General features: G+C 41.3%; 1 protein-coding gene across 1 annotated transcript in view; it reads right to left on the reverse strand.

The window, feature by feature from the left end:
- The window catches only part of TOPBP1 (DNA topoisomerase II binding protein 1), a 1,495,804-nt gene that overhangs the window by 750,241 nt on the left and 722,268 nt on the right, over positions 1-23,295 (reverse strand). The window contains exon 13 of the mRNA XM_044066718.1: positions 7,663-7,809. Coding sequence (XP_043922653.1) covers positions 7,663-7,809 — 147 coding nt within the window. The remainder of the gene's footprint in view (positions 1-7,662; positions 7,810-23,295) is intronic.

A 23,295-nucleotide genomic window follows, 5' to 3' on the forward strand; every position in this document is an offset into this window, starting at 1 on the left:
TCTGATCAGTACTAGCAAAAAAACTACGATCACTCATAAAATCATCCAAGGCCAACTTTGAGAGAACAATCACAAAAGGCACAAAAGACAATCACAAGGCCTTCTTTAGCTATGTTAGAAACCTGGGTAGAAACTCCCAGGTATGCTCAGAGTTAGTCCAAAATGACACAAAATACACTGAACCCACAGACATTGCCAACATTCTGGCAGACAGGTTCAGTGCAAATTTCTCCGCCCCCTCCCCCTCAAAAGGAAAAACATCTATCCCAGTAGAGTGTAGCCTCCCTAACATCTCAGATGCCCAGGTGCGAGCCGCCCTCTCCAAAGCTAAAAACACAGCATCAATGGGACCGGCCGGTGTCCCGGGCTGCGTGCTACATGAACTCCAAGAGGAACTAAATCCGCACATAAGGCTGCTGTTTAATCTTAGCCTTACTACAGGATATGTACCCAAAGAGTGGCGTACAGCAACAGTGGTCCCACTTCACAAAGGCGGTGCTTCTACGGACCCTGGAAATTACCGCCCCATAAGCTTGACGAGCCTGGTCTGCAAAGCTATGGAAAGGATCACTATGGAACTCATAAACAAAGACATTGGGGACCTACAGACATTGGATCCTACCCAATTTGGCTTTGTAAAGGGCAGATCCTGCCTTTTGAACTTGGTCGACTTTTTTGAAACAGTCACTAAGGCCATTGATGAGGGTAAGGCAGTTCACACAGCCTACCTTGACCTTGCAAAAGCCTTCGACACAATACTCCACTCGGGCATCATAGACAAACTCACCAGCTTAAATGTAAACCCATATGTCACAAGATGGGTCGCAAACTGGCTCAAGGACAGAACCCACAAGGTCAGAATTACTGGAGCCATGTCAGACTCTAAGCAGTCACAAGCGGTGTCCCACAGGGCTCAGTCCTGGGACCCCTCTTATTCGGCATTTATTTTTCCGAGGTGCAAGCAAACATAAGAGGATTGTGGCTGACAAAGTTCGCAGATGACTGCAAACTGGGCGCCATAATTGATACTCCAGCGGACACAAGCATCCTTCAGAGAGGCCTCATAGAAATGGATAATTGGTGCTAGAGCCATGGCCTTAAACTGAACGCCAAAAAATGTAGTCATACCCTTTAGGAAAAACAAGGTACCCACAAATTACCACATAAGTGGTAATCCATTAAGTACGGAAGAGGTAATCAGGGACCTAGGGACCCAAGTTGACAGTAATCTCTCATTTGACACTCACATTGCCAAGGTGGTTAGGAAGACCTTCTATATTGCCCACCTTATCATGAAGGGATTCACATCCAGATCAAGAGAGGTCATTGTGCCCCTGTACTCTTCTCTTATCAGGCCCATGATTTAGTACAATGCCCCATTTGGGATGTATCTTACCTGACACCTGCAGCAGTTGGAAAGACCCCAAAAGTTCCTCACCAAGAGGATAAAGGGTCTCAAACATACGTCATATGCTGCCCGGCTGAAGAAACTCCAGCTCTATTCAGTCACATACCACCTACTCAGAGGTGATCTATGCCTGACGTACAAGGCCATGTCCAATCCGGAATTAATGGATATGCTCCACCTCAGAAAATCCAAATCCATCAGAGCCACGAGAGCAAGAGATTTGAACCTCAACACAGAAATAAATAGGACGTGCTGGAGGGACAGATTCATAACCCAAAGGCTCCCTACACTCTGGAACAGAATCCCAGTCCACGTTAGGCAGAGCCCCTCACTAGCTCTCTTCAAGAGAAATCTTGACGAGTGGATGGGAGATCGTAGGTTTACCCCGGGGGTCATCTCTGTGTCACTACTAGACAGAGGCACAGTAAACTAAACCCTAAATGGGCGTAGTATTCTCATCCCAAGGGGTGGCGAAAGCCACACACACACTGGCTAGGCTTATAAATGCACTAGGGCAGATAGCCTAGTACGAACCTATGAACCTATGAACTACTAGATTATCTTAACAACACTACAGATTTCCTTTCCTTTACTTATGTATTTGAAATGACCAGGATTTCATACTTGGATGTGGATCTGAGTAAAGATATAGAAAGGAACGCATATGTAGCGAAAATTTATAGAAAGGCCACATATTCAAACTCTATTACATTTTAGCAGTTGCCATCCATGGCGCCAAAAGAAATCAGTGTGAAGGGCCAACTCATGAGAGCTGCCTGTATGGTCACACTGGACCAGGATTTCATGGATGAAAGTAATAATTTCAGGTCAATGTTTGTTAGGAGAGGTTACCCAGTAGACTTTTTTGAGTGTCTATTGGAAGAAGTAAAAAAGAGAGAACAGGGGTTGTAGAAACCCATTTTGTCCATTGGTTTACAAAGTGTTATAATAAGTGACAGAGAATTACAACAAAAAGTAGTATGGAATTTAAGTTTAATAACACCCTATAGTAGTAATGCAAGGGAAATAATGTCGATTTTGAACAAAAATTGGGAAATAATTAGGAGAGATCCTCACCTTTCTTACAAGGTCAAAAGCAAACTAATTTAAAGGAATTATTACAACATAAAAAAAACACCCCACAGCGGAAGTGTGGCATGTACAAATGCCAAATGTGTAACTACTGTAAATACATGAGTACAGGACAAGACATTGAAGTTAAAAATATTAGGTTTAAAATTAAATTGAAGTACACTTGTCAGTCTAAGTTTGTGGTTTATGTAGCTCAGTGTCAATGCTGTGCAACGTTTTACATAGGCAAAACGGATAAAAGGTTAAAAGAACGAGTATTACGAACATCTATATAAAATAAAGACCCTTAACACAGAAAATGCACTGGCTAGACACATTATTTCCTATCCGCAACATTCATTTTTGTTCAAAGCAATTGATTCAGTTGTTGATGATAGCCAGGGGGCCCCGCTTACACTTTTACTTGAGCAACTTGAGTTAAGTTGGCAAATATGCACTGGGGCAATGTTTTACCCGGATTTGAATGAGACAATATCTTTAAACAGTATACTGAAGTTGAAAAATCTTAAACGTTAATGTGCGTATGCATTTTTATAAAATGCGTTCATATTTGTGATATCTGACAATTTGACTCGGATATGTAAGTTTCTGACTTCTTAGTTAACCAAGTAATATCATATTTTGAGAGTCAACATAATTATTTGAGATATAGTACTGTTACTATATGTATGTTTGTATATATATTTCTATCACCATTACAGGTAAAAATTCTGAAGGAAGGGAAGGGTTGAGATGTTTTAAAATATTGTGTCATATTTGTTTTTAAAAAATGTTTTAAGTAGCAATAATGTGGATGTGCCTTTAAGACACAAGACTTTAATTAGAAGTGTCATGTGACAAAAAGGGTGTGTATATATTGTTTGTGTTGAAGTTTGCTCCGTTTCTGATGAAGTCTTGCCACATCTGCAAGACGAAAAGCGCTTCATTAAACTGAAAGAGAATTAAACTGAGAGAGAATTTGCTTTGGTGTTTCCCAGCTGTCTTTTTGTTTTTCGCTAGTTTGTCTTACTTTGGTTCCGGTCTGTTACAGTTTCAAAAATGTCAACCAGGGTCAAAAGGCAAGATCTGCCCTTGACGAATCCAAACTGCATGGGGTCAAGTGCTTGCAGATTGTCTATGTCCTTGTTTATGAGGTCCATAATAATAATAATACGCTCCATGGCTTTAGAGATCAGACTTGTCAAGCTAATGAAGCAATAGTTCCCAGGGTCAGTACTGGCACCACCTTTGTGCAAGGGGATGATAATGGCAGTTCTCCACTCTGCTGGAATGAAGCCTGTACTTAGGCTGTGGTTCAGTAGGGTGATGGAGATGGTGCAAAATACAACCTGGGATACTATCAAGTCCAATGGAACCTGTGTTCTTTGCCTTGAGGAGGGCCTTTAACTCTTGACCTATGGAGATATGAGGTGTGGGGCAAGTACCGAGGATGTCAAATTGGCCTTTGGGGACAGTGGGGTGAGGTTTGCACTGAACCTATCTGCTATTAGGATCAGTGTAACGGGTACCGTTAAGAAGTAATTTGGAACAAACCTGGACTTTGCCAAGGAGGTTCCTGACGTGACTGAAGAAGGTTTTGTGTTTACCCTTTGTTTCGGAGGCTAGTTTCAAGTCATAATTGGTTTTGGAGGTTTTCACTAGTGATCTTAATTTGCTAGTTCAGGCTAAGCAGTCTCTATACTGAGTGAAATTAATATTAATACAAATGGTAATGTTGACCAAATAGCCAGGCTTCAAGAGTGGCCACAGTTATCACCAAATAAATATAAGTAAATACTCTCAAAGCTTAAGCATTTTCTAAAAAGGACCAGCCACAATGAAAAGTTTAAATATATTTAATAATAAATAATAAAAGAACATGAAAATACTAAATATCTATTTACAGTAAACATCAGAGTTTTGGGTCACAGGAGATAATGAAAATAACACAGCTGGAAAGATTTACACAGTTACAGAAAAACAATACTAACTATTCTCACTATATTTTCCTGATTTGCAGAATTACTATCCCTTGTAACTTACTAGTGCAAGGCAAGATAAAGTGGGTGAATGGTCCCTCCTCCTTTGTCAGGTTCTAAGAACAAACTGCTTCACACACTTCAGTCTCCTCTATTATTAAAACATTATTTCTATACAGAACAACATCATGGTCATCTGACTTCTAGTTCTCATGAACCCCCATTGCTAGAAGCTATCAGGATTTAGCCCCTACATGTCAATAATACACACACAAATCTGCTACTGCTCCTGGAAGTCATAAAACCATTTTAAAACTTCTATTCCTACAGAGCTACTAAGCCATACTTCTTACACACAAGTGTGTCTCTGGCTTCATTCAAATCTGTGAGATAACATCTTTATGGCCTAGGCCCAGTAGTTTAATTTTCTTACTATTTTTGAAGTTTGAGATTAACCCCTTTTCCTCCAGTTTCCTCTGTCAAAACATACACATTTAATTCAGTTGTAATAATGTGTGTACAATTCTTTTCTTTCCAGCAGGGCACACTGTCGATACATTTTAACACAAGCAACTTTACAAATACATTTTAAACACAAGCAGCTGTACAAATCAGTTTAATATACAAATGACATACAATTCTTTACTAAATTTCAGCTAGCTGTGCTGGCATATATTACACATCCACTGTCCAACTTCTCCTGGCATAGCTGGCAGTACCACCTATCATCACATAAATAATCTTTCTCAATACACATCCACTGTGCTAGATTGTAATACTATGAAATCACACCAAATAAGCTTGCAATTCTGCATCACAGCAAACTCTTTATGAAATCTTTTAAGTACTTAAAACGAGGCATACATTTTACCTATTAAGTTCTGTATGGCTCTGTACTGCCTTTAGCCTGGGAATATGGCCGACAATGGTCCTCTATGCAAGCACAACAACCAGTTAATGTCTCTACACCCCAAAAGACCTGGCAAGCTCAACTGTAGTGGGGTCCGACTGAGTATCAACTCCTCTTCCACCAAAACTACCACACATCTAGCCATCACAACAATGGAAAGAGGCTACCAGATGAACCATCTTCGTGGTAGTTACATAAAAATTTTCTGTAATCAAAAATACTCTGCAGATACTTGTAATAAGTGCAGAAATTCTAGATTACTGGAATGCTTGTCTAGTCCATTCTGGGAAACTCTTTTTCATGCCAGCTTCACCCAGGTCATGAAGGACAGAAGCACAAAATCTGATCACTGGTAATCATACCACACTCTGCTGGATCTTGACAATAAAGACTCCCCCAAAATGTAACTCATGCCATCATCTATCGCAACACTACTCCTTGGTAACTACTGTCTGCTGTTATCTGCTACACCATAACTAGTCACCCAAGACTAAGTTTGACAGATAATTTTCACTAATTTTATTCTAAGGTCAAAAGTCAATTACTGGCCATGCACAACTCTTCTTTGTCTGGCAGTATATTGCCACAATAAATAATTACCCATACATTTTCACATTCTAGTGTAGGGACTTGGCTATTTCGCCTGCATGGCATTTCTTCACTACTAAGACTTCAAAGTGTAATTTAGGTTTGCTTAAAAGCTCACCTAACTTTCTTTTAGGAATTTATCTTGCTGGGTCTTGTATCTTAATGCCTACTAAATTTCAGGATTGGTCAAGGAAAAGCCCATTATCAGTCCCACCTTCCTTTGCACTCGCAAGGACCATAAAACATCTTCAGTGAATTAAAGGTCATAAAATCGACTGCTGCACAGAGGCACAACTAAGACAGCTCTGTTAAATTGCAGTGTAAATCAAGCTGAAATAAAGAAACCTAACGTACAGGCTAAAAAATGAAGCAAATAGAATGACATCCCAGCACCTAACAAATTTTTCATGGAAACAGTAACAAAAAGAAATGGGAAGATAAATTCAACTGGAGGTGGTCTGCATAGATACTGGGAAGGACAACAGTAAATGTCCAATATTAAATGTGTATATTTATGTGACACTTATTTATAGACATATTCTGATTTAATTATATGAGCCCAAGCTGTGGTTGAAAAGGTCAGCTGATCAGCCCACCTACCTGGCTAATAGACAGTAACTAACAAAAATACATTTTCATTATGTTTGCTGAAAGTTTCAGGAAATTTACTGATGCACTGCAATACATTTTCAATAACTAATTACTAAAGAAAAATACAATTAGTATTACAAGTTAAACTTCAAAGTACACTGCCAAATTCAATCCTGCAGCAGGCAGGAAAGTAAAACACTGACACTCCTCCCCCTCAGTTTTATAGGCACACCTTTTAACTCAGATGATGAACAGGAAGGCTAATCCACAGACAACTAACCTTTTGGTTTTAAACCAAATGGGTGAAGACTAGTTCTACCATCACCTTCTTAAATGATCAAGAGCCTAAAAAAAGAATCTAGCAATTCATTTCACTGTTATAGTTAAGTGGATGAGTTTGTTGGGCTACAGACCCTTTTCCGAAACATCCCAGACCATGAGGCACAAAAAATGTATATTAATCATCAAATAACAGCAAACAAACTAGCAAAATGACACATCAGCGAAAACTGATAAAATGACAGGGACAATGAAGACCCACTCTAAGGATGAAACATTTCCAGAATAATATAATAAGAACGGCAAAATAAAACAATGGGATGATGACAGAAGTGCCACAATAACATGATAGAATATTAACATGACACTCGCAAAACAGGACACATTCTGAGGTAAAATAAAAAGAAAACTTTTCAAACTAATTGTTGGTATGATGACTTAGACAGTAGATCTTTAAGTGTGTTTATTGCAGCAATGATGTCATCAGTATAAAATATTATGCCACTGATATAAAAAATGCAGAAATATTTCCAAAATAAATTATACTTGGAATGACTACAACTTTAATATGTCGAAAATACATCTATTGCAATGAAACTGCAAACACTGTAAAATAAGATGAAATAATACTTATGAAAATGTCTACTCCAGAATACTAAATGCAATCCCCTCTTGGCATTTACTGATAATTTACTCTGATGATGCAACAGCATTTTTACTGTCACTGATATCAAGAAGAAAAAAATAAAACTTCTATCACTAGAAATGTCAGCTATGAAGCTTCCATAAATATTTAGTACAGACTGCTCTCAAAAGCTTTCCAGGTTTCTGCATACCTCACTGGCCTTGCTTTCTTTTTTGTTGGAAGGAGACTTGCGTGTAGAAAGTCTTCTTTCCTGTACTGCACTGATGTCCAGGCTCAACTTAGGGTTGTATGTGTGTGGATAGAGAGATTCAGGAACCAATCTCTGTTCATCTATGCACTGAAACACAAGATATTGTAATGGTCAGAAACAATGACGGATAGCAAAGTGTTCTTTTATGGGTTAAGGCTGTCAAATTCTCTTTAAACAATGTTGTGTCCTGTGTGCTTACAGTCCGATGCCATTACTGTCAGCACCTGCTTATTCCCATTACCTACAGACCACAGTCATCACCCATCCTACTACAGTGAGAAGCAGATATGAAGTGGGCCCCTTTTAACATCAGTAACACTTTTCTGAGTTGCAATAAAAAGCTATGCTAAAAAGATTTTCGTTACTTTCCAAATATCCTAGGTTTCTATCCAATTCACAAATACGCAACAAACTGGGAACATGCACACAAAACATCTCTCACAGCCTCTACTATAACACAGAAATCAGCTGTTTACACACACACTAGTCTCAGCAGCATAGTTATGGCACACATAACCCTTTTGATGAGGAGCCATCACTCTGAACATAACTGCTTACAGGCAGCTTGTGACAACAGTTTGGCATGTCTAAAAGTACTACAGTGAGATAAGTATGTGTGAAATGGAGAGATGGCATACCATTTTGAAAATAATACCCATTACCAGATATAAATGTATTTTTGTCTACTTTGGAGATGGATACAAGTAGTTTTAAGTCTGCCTTTGTACACAAAACTCTCTCTCTCTTTTTTTATTATTTTGTTCAGCTCGTTTACTGGGCGGCCATGGTGGTGCAGTGGTTAGCATTGTCGCCTCACAGCAAGAGGTTCACCGGTTCGATCCTCGGCTGGGGTGCCTTCTGTGCGGAGTCTGCATGTCCTCCCTGTGGTGGCGTGGGTTTCCTCCGGGTGCTCCGGTTTCCTCCCACATCCCAAAGATATGCTGCAGGTGGTTTGGACACTCTAAATTGGCCTTAGGTGTGAGTGTGTGTGTGCCTTCTGTGGAAGGTTGGGCGCCGGGCTGGCAACTCGACATTGTAAAACTCCACTGCCAATCATGAGCGGACAGGTGATCTGCTGTGGCGACCCCTAACCGGGAAAAGCCGAAAGAAGAAGAAGAAGTTCAGCTCGTTTACTATACATTTCAGATACGGAATGCAAATAATGAAATTAACCGGGAAAAGCCGAAAGAAGAAGAAGAAGTTCAGCTCGTTTACTATACATTTCAGATACGGAATGCAAATAATGAAATTACTACCAATAAAACATTAGAATATTTTTCAACCACCAAAATGGGGACAAAGACAATATCTCTGGCTTTAGAATCTGCAGGCCTCCATTACTCTCTTACACTTAAGAAAAATCACTATCCAACCCGCAAGTCAGACAGGTTTATCCATAACATGAGTGGCTTATCCACAAGGGTGAAAACTCTAAGTAGGTAAGCTTTGCCAAAAGAAGGCAAAGCTGAATGGTTCGCACTTAAAATGCTAATTCTTGCTATTAAGGAACATAATTATTTTTTAAATATGCCTGACATTTCTTAAATTACTTCATTGCATACTAGCACTTCTTGTTGGTCTAATCTCTCTGCAATGAACAGATTCAGGAGAACGATATTTGTGATGCGTTATGCACATGCACGTTATGTTAAGACACATAGGAGGAAATTGCCCGAGTTTGGCTTATATCACCAATATCGTCATTTGAAAATAGTTATCACAATGAAGTCTAATTTTCTTTATAACAGCATTGGCAGGAAAAGTAATTTAAGGGGATATACAAAGTCTCACTGGTCCTAAAGTGCAAGTGTTTTTTTTGTTTGTTTGTATTTTTATGCAATGTGAAACACTTGCCTTGAGTCTTACAGTAGATGCAATGTCAGTTTGCTCCCCAAGTTAAGTGGCCTTTTTGCAGTGGTAACTACACCCTAGAAGTATTAAAATAATCTGTTTAAACTGACTGTAATATTTTAAACTATTTCTTTCTCATTCATCTAACAGGTAAGGTGGAAGTAATAGTTTCACAAGTGTGTACTAGGCTAATGGCCCTGGAGCCTTTACAAGCCTAGCCCACAGAAGTGCCCTGGCATCATGCTACCTGCCGTTAGTTCCCAGAGCCTCTATCAAGTACAGCCACTGAAGTGATCCCTGTGGTAAACTTTCTATTTCCCAACCACTCATCAAGATTTCTCTTGAAGAAGGCCAGTGAGGTGCTCTGCTTGACATGTATGGGAAGTCTATTCCAGAGCACGGGCACTCTCTTGGTTATGAGCCTGTCCCTCCAGCATGTTCTGTTGATTGTGGTAATGAGGTTGAGGTCTCTGGAGCGTGTGGTGTGGAGGGATTGGGATTTGTTTAGATGTAGCATTTCTAACAGAGCTGGGTCAGACATGGCTTTGTAAGTCAAGCAGAGAACGCCTCTTAGTAGACGATATGAGACAGAGAATAGCTGGAGTTTTTTTTTTTAGTCTGTCCATGTAGGACATGTATTTTAGGCCTAGGATCCTCTTCGTGAGGTACTTTGTGTGGCCTTTCCAGCTGTTGCATGCGTTTAGTGAGGTAAATGCCAAATGGGGCATTATACTCTATGATTGGCCTAATGAGGGAAGAGTAGAGAGAGATGATGACCTCTTTCTTCCTGGATGCAAAACCCTTGGTAATGAGATGTGCCACATAGGACTTTCTGACCACAGTGGCAATGTGGTGGTCGAAAGAGAGGTTGCTGTCAACCTGTGTCCCCAGATCTGTAATAACGCCTTCAGTGTTCAGTGGGCTCCCATCGATGTGGTAATTAGTGGGAAGTGAGTTTTTCCCAAAGGGGATGACGACATTTTTTGGCATTAAGCTTAAGGCCATGGTTTCGACACCAGTCACTGATCTCAGTGAGGCCTTTCTGTAGGATGTCTACATCACTTGGGGAGTTAACAATGGCTCCCAGCTAGCAGTCGTATGTGTACTTGGTCAGTCAGAGTCCCTCCGTGTTGGCCTGGACTTCTGAGAAGTAGATGCCAAACAGGAGAGGACCCAGGACCGATCCCTGTGGGACTCCACTTGTGACTGGTGTGCAGTCTGACTTGGAGTCCACTACTTTCACACTGTGGGTTCTATATGTGTGCCAATTTGCAACCCACCTAATGATATAGGAGTTGATGCCTAGTTTGGTGAGTTTATCAATAATTCCTGAGAGGGGAATGGTATCAAAGGCCTTGGCCAGATCGAGGTAGGCTGTATGAACTTCCTTGCCCTCATCCACAACTCTGGTGACTGACTCAGAAAAGTCAACCAAGTTGAGCAGGCATCATCTACCTTTCACAAAACCAAACTGCACAGGATCTAGAGTTTGGAGATTCCCTATATCCGTGTTAATTAGATCCATGATGATGCGCTCCATAGCCTTACATATCAGACTCGTCAGGCTAATGGGACGATAATTCCCAGGGTCTGTAGTCGCTCCCCCTTTATGGAGAGGGATGACTATAGCAGTGCTCCATTCAGTACGGACAAAGCCTGAGGTGAGGCTGTGACTGAACAAGGCACACATATGTGGTGCCAGTTCACTTTGTAGTTCATGTAGAACACATCCAGGAATATTGTTAGATCCCATGGAAGCTTTATTCTTCGCCTTGGACAATGCAGCTTTAACCTGTGCTGCAGTAATGCTGGGTGCCTGGCATTCCTCTGGTATTGTGATTGGTCCTTTAGGCGGGGAGAGAGGGGTAAAGTTGGCACTGAATCTGTCGGCCAGTATGTTGGCAATATCTGTTGGCTAAGTATAGGAGGTACCATTGTGCAGTAACTCAGAGCAAAACCGGGTACTGCCAGGGAGAAGGCTCTGTGGTTCTTTTTAGTGTTTGCCGCAATTCTGCCTTCATAGCTGGCTTTAGAGGTTTTGATGAGGGATCTCAACTTTTTATTGAGGCTAATAAGGGACTTTTTCCAGTCTTGGGACTTCACCTTTTTCTGCAACAGTTTCTTTCTTCTATTGTTGTAGAGTTTATCAATGGCAGAGGACCACTAGATTGGCTTCATTTTTTTGGAGGAGAGCGTCTTGGTTCTGTTGGGTATGGCTAGTTCCATGCATTTATGCACGTGTTCATACAGTGCACTGGTGTATGATTCAGCAGTCATGCATCTCTTTTCCATTGACATGGGTGCCATGAAGTTAGCCACCTCTGTTTTTAGGAACCCAAAATCAGCTTTGGAGAAGTTTCTCATGGTGGTTACTTTTGCGGGGGGTGTGGGTGAGGTGTGAATTCCATGGTGATTAGTTTGTGGTCGGATCTAAACAGGGAGGAATTGACTATTGGTGTAGAGCAACGGTTGCCCGTGTTAGTAATAACCAGGCCAAGGATGTTGCTTCCTCTAGTGAGGGTAAGAATGAGCTGGTCCAGGGCAGTGGAACTGATGAATTCCAGGAAGCATTGGGCCAATGTATTGGTGCATGAGCAGTTTTCCCAGTTGATGGAGGGGTAGTTGAAGTCACCTAGTATGAGAGTGTTGGGTTGGACCCTAACATTTTCCAAGATGCTTAAGAACCTGGAGTGAGAGTCTTGAGACATGGTGGAGGACCTTTAGCAGGCTACAACCTGAATCACTGTCTTACCCAATGTTAGTTGTACCTGAAGTATCTCGGATGTGTTATGCTGGGCTACTAGTCTGGAGGTGTGTATATCCTTTATGAATATGGAGACATCACCACCTTTGGAGCTTCGGTCCATGTTTTGGGGCCGAAAGTCGTGGAGTGAGTTATAGCCTAGTAGCGCAGGGGTGCTTTCTGCTGCTTTAAACCAGGTCTTTGTTACAGTACAAATGTCGATGTTCTCCATTTTGAGGAGTGCTTCTAGCAAGTGCATCTTGAGATTTAGACTTCTAGCTCTGAGCAGCATGACTCTCAGATTGCATTTATTTATAGCTGTTATGGTGGTAATTTGGTCTTTGGAACACTGCCAAAAAAGGCACTACAGGGGCAGTAAGAGCTTTAGCCAGTATCTGGAAACTCAGGGATGACAGATGCAGGCCATCTCTGGCAAAGCATCGAGGTCTGTCAATCATGTCATCCCATGCAGACAGATACTGGATCCCCTTAGAATGACACCAGAAACTTATCCAATTGTTGAAGTCAAGCATTTCCTGCTTGCACTGCGGTAACATTCTGGACAACAATAGGATGCTGCTCAGGGCAAAGGTCATACCTGCCTGGGCCACATAATCTGAGCGGTCCTCCGTGTCTCTTTTCATGTAGTTCAGAGAGGTGTGCCTCAGGTCATCCACATGGACAGCGACACAGTCATACTTGTACTTGCTGTGGAGTGACCTGAGTGCACTATCGAGTCACCTACAGCACAAGAGCAGTGTTTACGTGTGTTCTGTGCATGTGTGTGTGTGTATATAGATATATACAGATATATACACACATACATATATACATATGCACACAAGTGTGTGTATATGCAGTAAACTCTCAATTAACCGACAGCCATGGGGATTGGTAGATGCTGGATAACTGTCATTTCTGGTTGCCTGAGAGATGCTAGTAAAAAAATAGGCCTCACTAATATGCAAGCAATAATGCCCAACAGGGTGTGTGTTAATGTGTAATTAATGTCCGCCCAGGGGTGTTGTGATGCCCGATGCCGCAGGCAGATGGCCTCTACACCCCTGAAAGGGCATTAATTACACATTAACATACACACACTGAAGGGCATTACTGTGCTTAGAGGATGGGCTCTTTGTAAAATTGTTTTTAATATATTTTGGATGTAAAATAGTTCCTCCGCCTAATGTTTCATACTTGCTCTGCTATATGTTAATGGTGTTGGAGAAAGTATTTTACATCCAAAATATATTAAAAAAAATACACAAGTAAAAACAATTTTAGGGACAGGCCATTCTGTAAGGGCTGGCAGAGATCACAGACACACTCACTCTCGCTCACCCTCTCGCACTTGAGCACACACTTGCGTGCACACACATGCATGTACACACACACACACTACTTTCATGCACACATTCACTCACACAAGGTCAGTCTATGGCTGCTTTCATACACACATTCAGTCTCTCTCTCTCAATCTCACTCACACGCAGTCTCTTCTGCTTACATATATGCATTCACTCACGCATCATTCTCACTTTCCCTCTCACTCTCTCTCCCACACAGTCTCTCTGCTTTCATACACGCATTCATGCACAAATGCAGACAGAAACACTCCATTGAGTGCTCTCGCTCTTTCTCTCGTAGACGCATACAGTCTCTCACACGTGCTTTATTTTTTATTTTACACTCGCTACACAGCAAAAGCGCTGCTTAGCGAATGTAAAATAATGGTTCACTCACTTTCACTGACATACACACTCCTTTTCCTTTTTATTTGTTTTTGTCTTCTTTTTTGACATTTTACACTCATTAAACAGCAGAAGTGGTGCTTAGTGAGTGTAAAATGGCGGATGTTTAGCTTTTCTCAGTCCAAGCTCCATGGTGGCTTGATAAGCTACCGTGAAGCAGCAGACTCGTTTTTGACAGAACATTACTTGTATATTAATACCCTGCTGGAAAACGCTTGCTCTCCAATCAGGTTACTGAAGTACAGTAAGCCCACTTTCTAATGTACTCTCTACTATTTGTTTGGTTTGACTTGTTCTCAGGTTGGGGTGAGGGAATTTATTCCTACCTTCCTTTTTTAAAACTCAGACTCTGAAAACTTAAGGTATGTTTCTGCAGGGGAAAAACAAAGTGCAACACGTGAAAATTGTACTGTATTTCTTCGATTTTTTTTTTTTTTTTTGCCGGTTGCTTGAGTGCTGGTTGTTGAATTCTGGTTAACTGAGAGTTTACTGTATGAACAAATTGCAAAGAAAAACAAAATCACAACAAACTGAATCAACAGCTCTGTTTTTATTAGTGGATCACAAAAAAACTCTAGTCACTGTAATAACTTGCTTGTAGTATTAGCCATTCAAATAAGAACAAATCATGTCACTAGTTATATGATAGAAAGGACTCTCTCCATAGAATGATGGAAATAAATAAATAAAAAAAAAAAAAAAATTCAGCAAAATATATTTTTATTTATTTATTTTACATTTGTTGACCGGGTATGTCCAACTGAGCTGAAGAGCCCTTTTTCAGCGTATGCCCTGGGAGAAAAGCTACATACATTAGACAGTTATACATTTTAAAAATTTATAACAATAAGATAATACATTACATACTTCATACAATAGGATACCAAAATATTTTCAGAAATGTATTCAGTGAGAATAAGAAGTAAGTTTTTAGGACATTACTTAGTGTAAGACAGTTTCATATTAAAGCATCTACAAAAAAATTTCAGGAAAGTGGTTCTAAGAAGAATAAGATGTACAGGCTTAGGACTTTATGCAGGACATTAGATAACATATTTTTAAAAGTTTAGTTAGACAGTATGTGTATTATTACAGAAACATTTAATAGTTTTTCTTAGTATGTGTAATATCAAGGAACCACAAAGGTGTTGGCAGATCAGGTGGAGAAGTTCAGTTATAAGGATTAGTGAGGGGAAGTAGAGAGGAGAGAGAAGTTTCAGTTATAAGGATTAGTGAGGCGAAGCAAAGAGCAGGGGATGTGTTGTCAATTAGATGGGGGAAATAATTTAGGGAGGGTGAATACAGTGGCAAGTCCAATGACATTTTAGAAACTCTTTGGTGGCAGTCTTAAATTGTTTAGGATGTGTGAGGGTTCTAATTTCAAGAGGGAGTTTATTCCAAGCCACAGAAGTATGGCAGCTATATATGCTGCGACCGGATTTGGTCTTGGGTTTGTAGATTTGTAGTAGGTCTTGGGTAGAGCTCCGAAGGGATCGGGTTGGAGAATAGTGGGATATAAGGGAAGATAAAACTGGACAATAGGAGGGCTGGTATAGATAGAGTGGATTATCTAGAGCTGAAAGAGGAGAAGCTGGTGGGGTAGTTCTAGCCAGTTTAGGTGTTTTAGAGAGAGACAGTAATGGGATTTGTATGGTTGTTTGGCAGCAAATCTAGCTACTTTGTTGTAAGAAGACTCAAATTTTGTTAGTAGAGAGGAGTTGAGATTTGTGAGTATTTGGAAGCTATACTTTAGAGTAGGTAGGAGGTAAGCATGAGAGAGAGTTATCTTGGCTTCAGTTGTCAGAAACTTCTTGTTTCTGTGCAGGAGCTCTAATCTCTGGTGGGTTTTTCTGATACAATTATTAACGTGTAGGTCAAATTTAAGCTGATCATCGTTGGTGACACCAAGGAGTTTTGTGCAGGATTCCACTTCAATGGGAGTGTTATTAAGTGACAATATGGAGAAGGAGGATTTGATGGGGTTTCCATTTTTTAGGAAGAAAGAGTAACAGTTTAGTTTTTTTTAGGGTTGAGGATGAGCTGATTACTGGAGAGCCATGTTTCAACTGAGTTAACGGATTGCTGGGTAGCTGATAAAAGCTCAAAGGGAGAGTTGGCAATGGTGATGACTGCAGAGTCATCAGCATATTGAACTAGGGTAGACTGAAGGTAAGAGGTATGGAGTAGATTTGTAAAGATATTGAAAAGTAGTGGCGCTAGAAAAGATCCTTGGGGAACCCCCATTTTAACTGGGAGAGGAGGGGATAGTGCAGAGTGGCATCTCACTGACTGCAACCTGTCAGTAAGGTAGCTGGAGAACCATGCAATCATATCAGGGGAGAAATTAAGGTTATACAGTTTATCCAACAGAAGAGAGTGGCAGACTGTGCCAAAAGCCTTTGACAGGTCTAAGAATAGGCAAGATATAAGTTTATGGTTGTCTCTGGCTAGAAAAGTAGTGTAAGGAAGGATAGTAGGGTTGTAGTAGTGCTATGTTTAGGTTGGAAATCATGCTGAGTGGGTGTGAGGAGATTTTCCTGTGTAAGATATTGCATGGCTTGTTTGTGTACACATTTTTCCAGAACTTTAGAGAGAGGGGAGAGGATAGCGACTAGTCTAAAATTGGTTATGTCTGTGGCGTTACATATAGGTAGCGTGCAAAACTGTTTCCAGATAGAGGGAACTTTAGATGCTGAGATGGAGCGATTGATTGGGATAGAGACTGAGAGTGCAAGAGAGTCAGCTGCTATCTGAAGGAAATATGAGGGGATTTGATCAGCTGATACTGAGCATGGTTTTAGCTTGGAGAGTAGTGTTTTGATACAGCAGGTAGAAACAGGTTTAAGGGAAAAAGTGGGAGCAGAGTTAGTAGTTCAGAGCAGATTTAGACGAGATTTGGGGGGTCGTTTTAGAGGGGTTATGATTAAGGTTGATTAGTTTAGATATAGATTCGATAAACTAGGTATTGAATGTGCTGCTGGCTGTTTCATCAGGTGTTTTGTCTGGACGGGTATTAGGGGAGATTGGATTACCAGGGTGTAGCATTTTTTTGGATCTGCTTTTAAAGCTGGTGGAGGATTGTAATAGAAGTCTTTCTTGCCTTTATTAATGAGTTTTTTTTTTTGTCTGATTCCGGAGTTCTTTATATCTTTGTAGGTCTGCAGGGAGCTTAGTTTGTGTCCATTTTGTCCAGGACCTGTCCCTAGGTTTCAAAAGAGTGTGGACAGTTTTTGATAGCCATGGAGATATGTTAGATTTTATGCATACTTTATGGAGGGGAGCAAGTGAGTTTAGGATGCTAAGTAAGGTTGAATTAAAAGTTTGGACTGCTTCATCTAGTGGAAGTTGGGAGAGGATTTTCCAGTTAACTCTAGAGAGGAGAGTATTAAAAGTTTCGGGGTTGAAGTTTTATAGTTTGTGGCAGGTAATAAATCTGTGTGGGTTGGAGTAATGGGGAGTATATCTGAGCACTTTTATTGGGGAGTGATTACTCAGTGTGTTTGGTAGGGTTTCTGGGTTGTGGTATTTAGAGGGATTAGAGACTAGAATCCAGGAGTCCCCGTGGAATATGATGTTTGCAGATGACATTGTGATATGTAGTGAGAGTAGGGAACAGGATGAAGAGACCCTGCCGAGGTGGAGATATGCTCTAGAGAGGAGAGGAATGAAGGTCAGCTGGACTAAGACGGAATATATGTGTGTGAATGAAAGGGAGGGTAGCGGAATGGTGAGGATGCAGGGAGTGGAGTTGGCAAAGGTGGATGAGTTTAAATACTTGGGATCAACAGTTCAGAGTAATGGCGAGTGTGAAAGAGAGGTGAAGACGACAGTACAGGCAGGGTGGAGTGGGTGGAGAAGAGTGTCAGGAGTGATTTGTGACAGACTAGTACCAGTAAGAGTGAAAGGGAAGGTCTACAAAAGGGTAGTGAGACCAGCTATGTTATATGGGTTGGAGACAGTGGCACTGAAAAAAAGGCAGGAGTCAGAGCTGGATGTGGCAGAGTTAAAGATGTTAAGATTTGCACTGGGTGTGATGAGGGTAGAGGATTAGGAATAAGTACATTAGAGGGTCAGCACAGGTTGGACAGTTTGGAGATAAAGCTAGAGGTGAGAAATTGCGTTGGTTTGGACATCTGCTGATGAGGGATGCTGGGTATATTGGGAAAAGGATGCTAAGGATGAAGCTGCCAGGTAAGAGGAAAACAGGAAGGCCTAAGATAAGGTGTATGGATGTGGTTAGAGAGGACATGTAGGTGTGTGACAGAGCAAGATGCAGAGGACAGGAAGAAATGGAAACAGGTGATCCACTGTGGCGACCCCTAACCGGGAAAAGCCGAAAGAAGAAGAAGAGGAGGAGACTACAATCCAGTCTAAAAGGGAGCTAGTTGTGTGTGAGTTATTGGTGTGGGTTGACTGAGTGATTAGTTGGGAGAAAACCATATAAGTTGATAAGATGCGGAGAGTTAGAGTTACTAAGTGTTAACCAGTTAATGGTTACATCCCCAAGAAGGATGGTTTCATTGGGAATGTGGAAGGAAAAGTAGGAGAGAATGGTTTCCAGCAAAGGAATGCTATCCCCTGGTGGAATGTAGATGGCAGCCACTGTAGTAGTGGTGTAGTTGTTGAGCTTGAGGTTAGCGGTTAGTAATTCAGCTGGTGAAAATAGTGGGATAGATTGTATGGTACTTGTAAGTATGAGGTTGTTTGAGTAGACAACAGCAACTCCACCTCCTTTTTTATTTGGTGATCCAAGTAAAGTATATTATATCCGGGGGGGGGGGTATCTGTCTAGGTTTTGGGATTTTAGCCAAGTTTCTGTTAGGGAGATGACATCTGGGTTGTGGTTAGCTATCCATGCATGAAGTTGGTTTACTTTGTTAAGAATGCTTCTGGTACTGATGGAGTAAAAAGACAAATGTTAGTTTGGAATGCCTGATTGGCATAGTTATGGGGGGTATGGAGTCTGGTAGTGGGAGTTGGTCCTGGGTTAGGATGTATGTCTCCTGATAGAAGCAGGAATTTACAATGGTAGTAGGGTTGAATTTTTAGTAAATAATGAGTAAGGTATTTTGTTTTGCTTTTGGTTGATGAGGAATGGGAGGGAGGAATTTTGATTCTAGGAAACTGGTTATTTACTGGAAAGATAGATGCAGAGATTGCCATAGACAGCTGAGGAGAAGGGAAACTGTTTGTGTGGGGATCTTTTAGAAATGGGGATAGATGTGTGGTATATAATGCAAGGGTGAAAAGGAGAAATAGTGGAGGCAGGATTAGAATTGAGAGAGTTGAGATATTCATGGTTAAGTGGAAAAGTATTATAGGCTGGAGTAGTAGGTGGATGAGTATATTGTAGTAGGGTTGTTTAACTGAGGAGTTGAGAAAGTGGAGAAATCTATAACATGTCTAGGAGGAGGAGTTGGGGGAGCCTTTGGAGTGTAGTTGGGTTTTTATAAGGAAGTAGAGGAGAAGGTTTTAGGGTTATACTTGGAAAGATAGGAAGAGGTGGGGCTACACGGTGGGAGGCATACAATGGTTAGGTATAAAGTAAATGATATGGGGGTGGGAGGGGAGCGAAGTGAACCTGAGCGCAGCAAGGGCAAACGGAGCAGGGCTACACCTCTAATGGAGGAATGCGCAGAAGACAATCAATTAGGTGCTACAGATTTCAGGAGAAGTTTAAGCCAAAATGGTGAGTGAAAAGTATGCACAGTTCTAGTAAAAGGGTTAAGTCTACTTGACTTGGGAGCTTAGGAGATGAGGCAAGAGTAAGCAAATAACCCCTTTAGTCAATGGCCTTTTATGAGTATAAAAACAATTAAAAAGTGAGTCAGAAGTGGGTAAAGTAAGAGGGAAGGCAGGGTGAGAAGTGGTACTTGGCGTCCGTGACAACGTGTTAACCACAGGGATTTTTCCCAATAATACAAGCAGTGTTTTACAATACAGGTTAGCTTAGAAGAGTTGTGTCAATTAAATTTCAAGGAAGTTATCTGCATACTTAGTATACTATCTTTCCAGAAGGAATAATACTTGGTTTGAGAGTTGGGATCATCTTTCACATATGGAGTGATGTTTCTGCACCGTACTCAGGGGTATCAGATAGTTGAGTGGTTGGGAGAGAGAGTTAATATACTATCTCTGCAGGAGGAATAACACTTGGTTTGAGAGTTGGCATCAGCTTTCACATATGGAGCAATGTTTCCGCACTGTACTCAGGGGTACCAGATAGTTGAAAGGTTGGGGAGAGAGCTGGTGAGCAACACCATCAGGGAAGATGCTTGGTGAATATAGTTCCTAAACTGAAGAATTCTGAACGATAGACTCATGTAAGGAAATAAAAAAATATTATTTTACATAGGCATTATAACTAATGTTGTAACAAATAAAAGTTAAACATTTACAAATATTCAATGCTTGCATAAATATCTCTACCTATGCCAGAAAATACATTTACAGAGATTCATAAACAACCAAATGAACTGATAAAATACATGGTGTTTATATGCAAAATATCTCCAAGTCCAGTCTTGAAAACTACTAAATTCAAAATACATTTAAATTCTTGACAACCAAGTAAATGGTGTCTAAAAATGAATGTCATATGTCCTCTCCTCAATACACTATCAATTCCAAGAAAGGAAAACCGAACTCCTGATGGGCCTGAGGATGGTGAAACAAAGCTCTGCACTGTTTCCATGGACAGGTCTGCACAACCAATAAAATGCATGACATCTGCAGATGGTCATATCATCTAGATGTAATTAGATGGTGAATTTCACAACTTTGTGAATTATAAATTGAAGAAAAGTACAGTTGTATATACTTGCCATAAATGTAGATGTTTGAGTGTATTCATTGTTGCAGTCATCACATTTGGGTTATCTGCTTGCAGTAGCCCTCAGTCGGCCTGCTTATCTAAAGTCTTGGGTCCTGCGTCAGTTGCTGTCTCATCTTCCATGACGTCAGGTAGTCAGGGGTATAAAGCATACAGCCGACGCCATTACATCAGTTTTTCTTGCCCCAGATGTCAGGTGCCTCCGTAATGGGAAGCAATTAAATATATATATACAAGGTTACACCTCCAACTAAAAAGCAAATAAAACAAAAAGCTTTAAGCATAGTAAAAAGGAAAAGAGGTATAGCCAAAAGAAGTGTCCGGGGGCTGGAGAGAGGTTAACCAGGATTGCAACAGTGAATACACTCGAACATCTACATTTATGGTAAGTGTACACAACTGTACTATGTTCTTCGTGTTTCACTGTTGCAGTCATCACATTTGGGTAGATTCCCACAGCTAAGGATGGGAGGAGGAAAGCAGATAGTATTAGGACCAGCTATAAGGCCCTGCAAGACTGCAGTGGCAAAGCCAGCTCTGGATTTAGAGAAAATTGGCAAATGGCAATGCTTGGTGAAAGTATGCACAGAACTCCAGGTGGTAGCTTCTAGGATGTCCCTGGTAGGGACACCTCTGAGAAAGGCTGTAGAGGTAGATGCAGCCCTGGTTGAATGGGGTCTTATCCCCTGTGGGATACGTTTTCCATGGTGCTTATAGCAGAAATGAATGCAATGGCCTATCCATTTAGAGATGGTTTGCTTTGAAATAACCTTCCCCTCTGCTCCTGCAGCAAATCCCACCAGCAGCTGTTCAGATTTCCTGAGAGGTTTAGTCCTGTCCAAGTAAAATCTAAGCTGTCTGTGCACATCTAAGGAGTGCAGTATATGTTCCCCTTTGTTCTGTGGATTAGATAAGAAGGTTGTCAAATGAATGGACTGATTAAAAGCCACACTGGATACCACCTTGGGCATGAAGGAGGGATTGGTCCTGAGGAACACCCTGTCCGCATGAAAGATGATGAAAGGCTCCACTGCCATAAGGGCCTGTAATTCAGATACCCTTCTTGCTGAAGTGATGGCTAAAAGGAAGGCTGTTTTCCAAGAAAGGAATTTCAACACTGCACTTGCAGCTGGCTCAAAAGGAGGTAGAATTTAGTTTTTCCAATACAAAGTTAAGGTCCCAGGCTGGAGTTAGGGCTCTCCTGGGTGGTCTTAAGTTCTTGGCCCCCCTGAGGAACTACTTGAGCAGTGAATGAGAGAAGAGGGGAGGTTCTGTGTTATAATGAGCTAAAATGTCTGAGGCATGAATTTTGATGGAGGAAAAGGAAAGGCCCTTGTGAAGCATCTCAGTTAAGTATTGAAGAATCTGAGGTAAATTAGGTGCGTCTGTGCCCATCCCGAGTTTAGTTCCAGGAACAGAATCTTTTCCATTTTTCAGCATAAGATTTTCTAGTACTAGGCCTCCTTGCCTCCAGAATAACATCCATCACTTGTTTACTCAGGGATGGTAATGGAGAGATCATGCATTTAGCCAGGCTGCCAGGTTCAGGGTTTGAAGCTGAGAGTGCAGAATCTGGCCCTCCTGCTGGGACAGCAGGGTAGGGGTCTGAGGCAGGTGCCATGGTGCCAGCAGTGACACACTGCACAAGAGGGGGTACCCAGTGTTGGCGTGGCCAGTCTGGTGCAATCAGAATCATCCTTGGTTTGTCCTATTTGATCTTTAGTAGTACCTTGGAGAGGAGAGGCAGAGGAGGAAAGGCATAAACTGATAGATTTTTCCAGGTGAAGGACAGGGCATCCACTTTCCAAGCTTGTTTGTGGGGAGTCCTTGTGCAGAATTTGTCCAATTGGCAGTTCTGTGGGGAGGCAAACAGGTCTATCTCTGGGCTTCCCCATTTGTTTATCAACATGTTGAAGGTCTTTGCTTCCAGTTTCCACTCATGTGGGGTCCATGAGATTTCTGCTTAGTTCGTCTGCCAGTGTATTTAGCTTTCCTGGCAGTAATTGAGCCTGTAAATGCACTTAGTAGCTCAAGGCTGTGCATCTGTTAGGGTTTGGGCAGCAGGGGGTAGAGTGAATGGCAGTCCCTTGTTTTGGTGGCAAGCCTCTGCCCACAAAAGGAACTCTAACTGTAGGCAATGTATGATAGGAATCATAGCTTCTAGATCCGGAAAATGTTGACACCATAGGCTTTTTAGACACCATTGTAATTTCCTCATATGCAGTCTTGCATATGGAATTAGGAGAATGCAGGAGGCCATGAACACAAAGGCTTGCAGTATTTGTCTTGCAGATAGCAGGGTCTTTGTGGCCATTAGTTTGAAGTAAGCTGTCAAATGAACTTGTTTCTCTGGCGTGAGGAAAGCCATCTGGGAAGTGGTGTTCAAGCTTGCTCCC

Source organism: Protopterus annectens, chromosome 3.part1, assembly GCF_019279795.1.
Source record: "Protopterus annectens isolate FY-2018-M chromosome 3.part1, PAN1.0, whole genome shotgun sequence".
Taxonomy (NCBI): Eukaryota; Metazoa; Chordata; order Ceratodontiformes; family Protopteridae; genus Protopterus; species Protopterus annectens.